Source organism: Lepidochelys kempii, chromosome 24 (genome assembly GCF_965140265.1).
Source record: "Lepidochelys kempii isolate rLepKem1 chromosome 24, rLepKem1.hap2, whole genome shotgun sequence".
Taxonomy (NCBI): Eukaryota; Metazoa; Chordata; order Testudines; family Cheloniidae; genus Lepidochelys; species Lepidochelys kempii.
In genome coordinates this window covers 7,484,892-7,494,748 of record NC_133279.1, presented here as the reverse complement: position 1 = coordinate 7,494,748, position 9,857 = coordinate 7,484,892, and the positions used below count along the sequence as shown (strand labels likewise).

At 49.1% G+C, this 9,857-nt stretch overlaps 1 protein-coding gene across 1 annotated transcript; it reads right to left on the bottom strand.

Annotated features, from left to right (window-relative positions):
* Positions 1-937: 937 nt before the first annotated feature.
* Positions 938-9,524, bottom strand: CTXND2 (cortexin domain containing 2). Its single transcript, XM_073323420.1, has 2 exons — positions 9,455-9,524; positions 938-1,177 (listed from the first exon to the last, which is right to left on the bottom strand). The coding sequence occupies exon 2, from the start codon at positions 1,121-1,123 to the stop codon at positions 950-952; it is 174 nt and encodes a 57-aa protein (XP_073179521.1). The 5' UTR covers positions 1,124-1,177; positions 9,455-9,524; the 3' UTR covers positions 938-949.
* Between the last annotated feature and the right edge of the window lie 333 nt (positions 9,525-9,857).

Sequence of the window (9,857 nt, the reverse complement as noted above, 5' to 3'; positions counted from 1 at the left end):
GGTGGGGGGCTCTCTTAAAGGGCTAGCGACCCGTCGCTCTGTTTGGGCCGGTGCGCATGCGCTGGGAGAGCTGCGAGACCCTTGTGGGAGGCGCCGCATCAGCGGGCTGAGGCTTCTCTTAAAGGGGCAGGGGGCCTTGCCCGAGATCGCACGGCGAGTCAGTGGCAGAGCCGCGTATGGAACCCAGGAGTCCGCCCCCGGCACGCACTTCCAGAATCCCTGCTGGAGTCACGGGGGCTGCTTGGGCACAAGCCTCTGAGCGGCGCGTAGCTGGGTGCCACGTGCCCCTGCCCTAGCGGTGGGACCGCCGGAGGGATAACAGCCTACTACTGCTGCCCCTTCATCTCAAACGGGAGAGGCCTGTGCTGGAGGTTGAGGGAGTTCACACCTTGGTGAGGACCTCGCTGGGGTGATTACACATGCGCAGAATCACAGGAGAGAAACACCAGGCGACCTATGCTAATCGTGCACAGATACCACGGTGGTGGGTGTGCAGGCATGACAGAGTGGCTGAGTCTGCAGCCTCTCGCTTGCCCCTTGTAGAAACAGTTGCCTGGCATAAGCAACCGTCTCCTACTCCGTCTTGCTGTTGGGGTCGGCTAGCCCAGATGGCTGCTACTGTCTTCTTCAATAAGGAATCTACTGTTTCAGACAAAGAGAGTCAAGATTCCTAAATTCAAGGTTTTGGTTTGGCCAGTGGCTCACTTGACACAAGGGGTTTAGTATATTCACTTACCTCCCGGAGGTTTTATGAAGCTGAGTTCATTGAAACGTGCTTTGAGATCCTCAGATGGAGGGTACCAGGCATTATCGTTAGCATCAGATTCTGTCAAATGCACAATTTAAACTACGGAATCCTCTTTTTCCCTGCAGGGGCAGGGATTACAGGGACAGCAAAGGAGTCAAACACATAGACTTGATTAGCAATTTCCCTCCTCTTTATTGCCAGTCAATTGATTTGCTCCTCCTCCCACATGGAGGTGGGGATGGCGCTGTACGGGTCCACGATCAGCTTGGCGCACCTCACAATCATGGCCATCAGGAAGAAGCACATCAGGATGACAAACCCAATGGCAAATCCCTTGTCCACGTCGACGTATGGCTGCACTGTCGGGCTGTCCATCGGGCTCTGCCTTCACTCCCTTCTCCGTCCTCTGAGCTCCAGCACATCCATCACCTGCATGGCAGAGTTTGGGAAGGAAATCATGATTGTTGATAATAATTTGTATTGTGATAGCACCCGGGGGTTCCAGTTAAGTCCCCATAGTGCTCAGTGTTGTAGACAACACAATGACAGTCCCTGGCCCAAAGAGCTAAGTATGGAATCAGAAGGACCATATTACCTGCCGTGGCAGAAAATCATGGTTTTTCAGCTCACAGACTCTAAGGCCAAAAGGGACCATCATGATTATCTAGTCTGACCCCATGCATAGGCACCGACTTCGTGAGTGCTCCGGGGCTGGAGCACCTATGGGGAAAAATTGGTGGGTGCTCTGCACCCACCTGCAACTCCCTGCCCCACCCCCTGCCCCAGCTCACCTCCGGTCCATCTCTGCCTCCTCCCCTGAGCGTGCCGCTTCCCTGCTTCTCCCCCAGCTCCCAGCGCTTGCCGTTGCGAAACAGCTGTTTCGCAGCGGCAAGCACTGGGAGGGAGGGGGAACGCGGCACGCTCTGGGAAGAGGCGGGGCCAGGGCAGGGATTTAGGGAAGGAGTGCAGTAGGGGCAAAGAGGGGGCGGAGTTAGGGCCGGGATTTTGGGGAAAGGGTTGGAATGGGGGCGGGGCAGGGGTGGAATCAGGGCGGGGCCAGGGGGGAGCACCCACCGGCACTGGGAAAAGTTGTTGCCTATGACCCCCTGCACTTCACAGGCCACGGAACCTCACCCACTCACTCCTGCAGTAGGTCCATAAATAACCTCTGGCTGAGTCACTGAAGTCCTCAAAACTTGATTTAGAGAATTCAAGTTACAGAGAATCCACCATTTACTCTAGTTCAAACCAGCAAGGTTCAAACCAGGCCCCACACTGCAGAGGAAGACAAAAAAGGTTCCACGGTCTCTGCCAGTCTGACCTGGGGAAAAATTCCTTCCTGACCCCAAATGTGATGATCAGTTAGTCCCTGAGCATGTGGGCAAGACCCACCAGCCAGACACCTGGGAACGAATTTTCTGTAGTAACTCAGAGCCTTCCCCCTCTAGTGTCCCATCTCTGGCCATTGGAGATACTTATTAACAGCCGTCGTGGATGGGCCATGTGTCATTGCAGGCAATCTCCTCGGATCACCCCCCTCCATAAACTTATAAAGCTCTTTCCATTGCCCATCAACCCCAGCCCGGAGCAAGCACATTCCACCTAAGGCACATGCCACAGCGCGTACTGCCTTGGTTATGCACCAAGAAGTGCTCTGAAGAGAGGCCCGACTCTCCCACACTCCCCTAGTCACTGAGCTATACATTCATTCTCACTCTGGCCCAATTCGTGTTTATTTCTCTATATCTACAAAGTGGACCAGCTTCAAGAGGAGAGCTGGAGAAAGGCCTACCCTGAAAAACCCCTTAGCCTACTGGGTAGGGCACTCATCTCAGAGGGGAGAGACCTACACTCAAGTTCCTTCTCTGATGCAGGCTTCGGCCCTCTAACCACTGAGCTATGGAGTGGCAGCTCTTCCTTCTGCTGTGTTTTGTGGGGGGCCTGATCTGGTAGCTATGCTCTACAGGGGACTCGGAGCATGCCTGCCTCTGTGCTTCCATTCCCATGTGTGTACTGAGGATAATAGCACCTCCCAGGGGGGTTGTGAAGATACAGACATTAAAGAGGGTGAAGTGCTCAACCCGACGTGATGCATGGAAATACCTTTGATACATGACCTGACTCACCATCAAGATGATGGTGAATTTCAGTTTATAAATAACTTGTTTACGTCCTGTTGTCCATTTAGTTCCAGGGGAAAATGACACTGAAAATGCCAGGCTGAAATCTTAGCACATGCCCATCCTATGTCTGGTGGGGGGTTGTTTCTTGCGTGATTTCACTACTGGTGTATTTTCACTGTTTCAGATGTGTAGTCACGTTGCTTAGCGCGCCCCTGCGAGCTCAAATGCTACAGTGATGAGCATGGTGTAAGGACCTCTGTAGAATAGAACTGGTGAAAGGTGCCGGATGGACTGTCTCAGTGACTTTGGAGTCCTCTGTTTATCCAGAGGACGTGGGCAGAAGCAGGGCAAGCATCCCTAATTCCCCCTCCCCTGAAGCCTCTCTCCCTACGGAGGACTACGATCGAGAGTCGCTCAGACGCCGGCGCCTGCTCAGTCTTTGGCGTCTTTGCCGAACCTGCCAAAAAGTGAACTATGTTGTAAGCTCTTTGAGGCTGTTCTGTGTTTATACAGCATCTAACACAATAGGGACCTGATCCATGACTGGCCCCGTGGCACTACTGCAATATGTCCCCCTTTACTGCAATATTGGAGCACCTCACAATGTTTACTGTATTTATCCTCACAACATCAGTGGGCAGTAGGGCTATTAATCACATTTTGCAGTTGAGTCACAGAGACTAAGTGACTGGCCCAATGTCACACAGGGATTCTGTAGCAGGGCAAGGACTGAGGTTCCATGAGGCCCCAAACTCACTAGCGTTCGTATGTCTGATATCGCCTGCCTGGGTGCTGGTTGTGCCGTGTGGACATCTGTCTCTTTGGGGATAGAGACCCAACCTCATTTTACATAGGCCACTAAACCTGTAGAGTCAAACTGAGTTGCAATTCCCTGATGGGCCAGGAGGTGGCACAGAAACAAACAGAAGCTGTTCGGTAACCAGACTGTTAGAGCAAAGTCTGACGTGGCTGTTAAAGTGTCACAGAGGAAACCTGTGGAACCGAACCCAGCTCTCCCAAGTCAGCCACCCCCTGACCACTGGACCACCCTTCCTCTCCTTAGGCCTCCTCATGGCTGCCCATCGGCCTGCCCATAATTAGACATTTTCTTGTGAGCACCGTGAAATCAGTGGGTCTGAGATTGGAGGCAAGCGAGTAGCTTTGTGGATCAGCTCGAGGAGGATGTTGCCAGCATTGTGGGCCGCGTGGGAGGTGGTGGTGGTAAGAGACCTGTGGGAGAAGCAGATCGTTGAGGGATCAAGGTGCTCACAGTCAGGGTTAGTGATGTCCCCATTCAACCTCCCGTTCTCGTTGCACCCCTGAAGTGTATCTGATCCACGGGAGAGGGAGAGACACAGGGGCATGAAGGAAAGAGTTAAAGGAGTGTAACAGACTAGCCATCTCCTATGCTGATGTTTAGATGTAAGAATATTGGGCCTGATTCTCAGTTACTCCATTCCTGCCCTTGGGGCAGGAGCATGTGGGAGGTTGCGTGTTAAGGTGCCTTGAATCATGGACTCAGGACTGGGAGGGACCTCCGGAGGTCATCAAGTCCAGTCCCCTGCACTCCTGGCAGGACTAAGAATGATCTGAACCATCCCTGACAGGGGTTTTTCTAACATTCTCTTAAAAAATCTCCAATGACGGAGATTCCACAACCTCCCTAGGCAATTTATTCCAGTGTTTAACCACCCCAACAGGAAGTTTTTCCTAATGTCCAACATAACCGCCCTTGCTGCAATTTAAGCCCATTGCTTCTTGTCCCATCCTCAGAGGTTAAGGAGAACAATTTTTCCTCCCTCCTTGTAACAACCTTTTATGTACTTGAAAACTGTTCTCATGTCCCCTCTCAGTCTTCTCTTCTCCAGACTAAACAAACCCAATTTTTTCAATTTTCCCGCACAGGTCATGTTTTCTAGACCTTTAATTACTTTTGTTGCTCTTCTCTGGACTCTCTCCAATTTGTCCACGTTTCCTGAAACATGGCGCCCAGAACTGGACACAATACTCCAGTTGAGGCCTAATCAGCGCAGAGTAGAGCTGAAGAATTACTCCTGCTTCGCTTATGACACTCCTGCTAATACATCCCCAAACTGCACTCAACTTGTTCTGGGCCTGCCCAGTCCTGATGTAAGTCAGAGCAATCCTGCAGCTGCTCTAACTTACACTCCACTACCCTGGGAAGCAGAACTTAGCCACAGTGCGTTGAGCTCTGGCTACGGCACAATTCACTCCCTTCACCGGAGGCTAGTGCAGGACTCTTGTGCTGGCTCCACACAGGCTGGGGAGGCCCCCTGTGTTGGGGAAGGATTCTCAGGGGGGCTGTTTCTATCGTCTTTTAGGCTTCGTTACGCGGCATATACAGCAGAAAGATTTTTACAGTGGAAATTCTGACGCCCTCAATTGCAGCAGTGCCCAGCGTAAAACAGCTACAGTTTTAGAAGATCTGCAATGCCTCCTTGTTTTTCGTCCAAACAGACATGCCTCCAGGTGCTTTGGATGGCAAAGATTCGGAATTTCCCTGTTTTCTCGCTCCCTTTTGTTTAGCCATCTTCATTTCATTGACTCCCATTAGTAACGCCTAGCGAGGGCATGGCAGATGATGGGCGGGACAGTAGGTCATGGGCCGGCTGTGGTTATGCTGCATTCAGATCCTAATTGTGATTTCCAACGTCCATGCTGCAGCAGGCTGTGTGTTTTTCTGGTGGTGCTTTTCCACCTCTCCAACGCCAGTGTAAAGAGTTTGCCGAGCTCCTAATTGTGAGAAAATCAAAATCTTTCTCTTTCCAGCAAAACCAAGAAAAAGAACAGTGAGCTGTAGCTGCTCCTTTGCTAAGGAAATTTCGACTCAGGAGCAGGGTTGGTAAACAACCTGCCCCCCAGCTAAGAAAACAACAGCACAGCCATGCTATCAGGGCGCTGACTGATTTGTAACACCAGGGCTGCTTTTGACCTTTGCAACTCACAAGTTGCAGATCACGATTTGAATTACTATAGCAACACAGACACATAGGGAGAGACAATTCCTGTCCCAAAGAGCTCACAGTCTGAGACAAAGGGCAGGAGGGAAAATGAAGGGCCAGATCCTCAAAGGTACTTACATGCCGAACTCCCATTAAAATCAGTGGGGTTCCAGCCCTTAAATACCTTTGTGGATCTGGGTTCAAGTGGCTCACCCAAGGTCACAGGAGAAACATAGCTAAGATTTTTTTTCAATGCCAAGTCCAGAGCCTTAGCAATCAGATCTCCAAGGAGTGGGTATGGGGCATCCAGGCCAATTTAGGAGGAGAAAATATTTGTCACGAGACAATGAGATAAATGGGGATTTCATTGGAAAGATTTATTTCCAGCGATGCAATAGTGCAAAGCTGTCAGGCTTGGCTGCTCTCTGCTCCTACATAGGGTTGCCAACCCCCCAGGATTGGCCTGGAGTCTCCTGGAATCGCCATCGATCTCCCACTACTGAAAGCAATCCAGGAAATTTTAATAGGATATTTTAAGAAAAGGACAGTACGTCATGTTGGGGGGGGGGGAATCTCCTGGAATAGCTTCTGTCAGAGTGGGTAACCCTACTCCTAAAGCACCCAACATTAGTCTAAACTCTGCTCCTTCATCTTTAATGGGAACAGCATTAGAACAATACTGAGGGTATGTCTACACTATAGTGGCACAGCTGTGTAGACACGTCTTACATTGCCGGAAGGGGTTTTTCCATCAGTGGAGGTAATCCATCTCTCTGGGAGGTAGTAGTCTTCTGTTGACCTACGTGCATCTACAGTAGGGGTTAGCTCAACTTAACTAGGTTGCACAGGGAAATTTTTCACAGCCCAATGATGTAACTAGGTTGTCCTAAGTTTTAGATGTAGACGAGGCCTGAGTGCTTTCAACAACATGGTCTGTAGTTTTTTGAATGCCTTCTAGTGGCAGTTCTCATTACAGGGCTTCTCAGTACAAGAAATGCCTCGTAGATACCATTATTCAGAATGCCTCGTGGGAAGTTGGAAGAGTCTGTGGTTGGAGAATGGAAAGTAGAGCATAGCGGAGTGTTAACAGCAAGCTTTAAAGCTGTGTCTTTCCTTATTTAAAAACATCCTAATGTGACTGTATGGACACGGCACACCTGCACAAGGCGCACATGTAAGCAATGGAAGGACTTTGCTTTTACACCTGGCATTCTGTAGCTAAAGATGATTGAGTCTTTATTATAGATTCTTTCTACATCTTTCAAGTATAATTATATACTGGCTTATAACTGGCTTGTTAAAGCCAAACAAATTCAAATGAGGAATAAGGTGCAAAATTGATTAATCACTGGGACAAACTCCCAAGGGAAGTGGTGGATTCTCCATCTGTTAACGTCTTCAGATCAAGTCTGGGTGCCTTTCGGAAAGAGATGTTTAGCCAAACACAAGTTATTGCTTTCAGTACAGAAGTTCTCTGGCCTGTTCCATAAGGGGTCAGACCAGATGATCTAATGGTCCCTTCTGCCCTTAAAGTCTATGGATCTTTTATGTAGGTACAAGGTTCTCTGCTAGAGTACACATACATTATTAGTTTCATATAGGTACAGATGTAAATTACTGCCTAATGCATTCATGATAACGATTGTGCATTTCTGTGATATCAGAGTATGTGATTGTAGTGGGGCGCCTGCCCCACTCAAGGAGAGCAGGGGTTAAAAGCAGCCCTTGGAGAGGGCTGTGGCTGGGACCAATTAGAAAAGGGATTAAGAGCAGTTGAGGAAGGCTGGCTGGCTACCTGGCTCCAGGTGTGGCTAGCTCAATCAGGGCACAGCTGGCCCTGATAAAAGGGCGGTGAGACAGGCAACAGAGTGTTTTTCTCCAGCCTTGGAGTGGGAAGGACCTGGCTGTCTGGGAGCCCAGGGTAGTGTTAGGGAAGGGTAAGAGGAGCCGGGGAGCCTCAGCCTGGCAACTCCCCAGGCTGAGGCCTTGTTAAGGCCTAGGGAGGTACTGGGGCTGCAGAAGTGGAACCTGGGGATAGGCAGAGGCTGCTGGTCCAACCCCCTTGCCAGTGATGAGTGGCCATTACAGACTGCAGTCTGCCCCAGAGAAATGGGGCTAGATGATGACTGGTAGTAGCCACTGAGGCAAAATAGACAGGGGTTGGGGAGTCCCCTGGGAAGGGAGACCTGGAGTGTGGGGGCACTGCTGTGGGCAGAACCCTAAGGCAAAGGGCACTGGGGTCTGGGAGGGACCCTGGCCAGCAGGAGGTGCTCTGAGTGCTGGAATTGAGCTAATTCCCGGATGACTAGCAGGAGGCGCCACGGCGGTGAGTGTTCAACCTTGCTACAGTGATTTAACAAGAACAGGGCGTGAGTCATCTCCATCTGGCAGCAGCTATGCAAATAGAAGGTTTTTTTTTAAGCCACTTTCCATACCAGAATGATTTTTTTTTTTAAACCATTCATTATAGAGCTCTCCCTCCACAAAACAGACTGAACATTCACTGCACAATCTTAGCTCTTGCCTACACTGGAAAGGGTTTGCCAATGTATCCAAACTCATCGAGCTAGACCATCACTCCCTCTGAGTGGAGACAGCTTATACAGGCAAAAACAGTTTGTTTGCTGCTGTATCTTATACCAGGTCCCTGAACAAAATTAGCTGGGCTGCCAAAAGTCATGGTTTGACAGAATAACTGTCTACACTAGGGATGTTGCCAGGACAGCTGTGTCATTTGGGCTTTGATTTCTTTTTTTTCATGCTCCTGACAAAATTGTTGGAAAACTTTTAAGTGTAGACCAGACCTTAGTAATTTTGGCTGCTGATGAAATGTGTTGCTATTTGTGTATTAATTCTGAGCAATGCTCTAAGTGACACTGTTTTAGTTCGGCACTGAACAGTCAGTTCTTTTAGAGATTGTCACGCTGTAGGCCCCCGAATTTAGGCTGAATACATAGGTGCTGTGCTGGAAGTAGGAGTGCGGTGGGTGCTGCAGCACCCCCTGACTTGAAGTGGTTTCCATTACATACAGGGTTTACAGTTTGGTTCAATGGCTCTCAGCAACCCCACTATAAAATGGTTCCAGCATCGCTGGTTGAATAAGACAAAGAATAGCCCTCATTTTGTTTTAACTTCTATTCTGAACACAGAAGTTCTATTTTCTATTTATTAAAAAATGTGGTAAAAACACAGTCATCAAAATCTTCCCCTTTAGTGCTGGAAACAGAAATGCAGCAGCTTCTGGCTAGCCAGAAAGTGAAACTGACTAGAAACAGAAAATGAAACTAAGTAGCCTCCTTCCATTGTCCAAATGTGCAAAAAAAGTATAAACAAACAGCATTGATGGTGAAAAGTCAATAGCATTTTAAAAATTCGTAACCATCCATATGTCATTTGCAAGAGAGAGGGGTGTGTATGGGGCTAGACAGCTAGATTACATCGCATGCACTATATATCATTTGAGCACAATTATAGACACACGTGAAATAGCATGTAAAGAAACAGAATCCACAGAAAGGTACACACTGTATAAAGATTTTTCTAAGTGTAATATAACATTGGCGACCCATTACCTTCACACGTGTCTGGATTTTATTGACCTCTGGACATTCCTTACCTACCCCAAAGGATCTTTCAATAGCTCCCATCTTCTGCCCCGTGGTGCGACACTTTCATTACCCTAGGCAGTCTGGCTGGGGCTGTGACTTGCTTGCTCTCCCTGACTCCTTGCTGTGTTTGCTGCTACAGAAGCTTCATAAATACTTCAGAAATGTGACAGCATTGGGTTTCAGGCACTCCCAGTAATGAGAGCAAAATGATCCCTCACAGATGAAATTATAGCCCAGGTCATCAAGAAAATATTTCCACAGTTGTTTTTCAACAGCGTGATGAAAACTCTGCTGGGCACAGAGCACGTGGCTCAGTGGGGGAGGCACCCTTTCAAACCAGATTCTCACTAGCCGATGGGTATCTTAACAGATTGGTCAGTAAGAGGCGCTATCATATTATATCTCCCACCCAGGA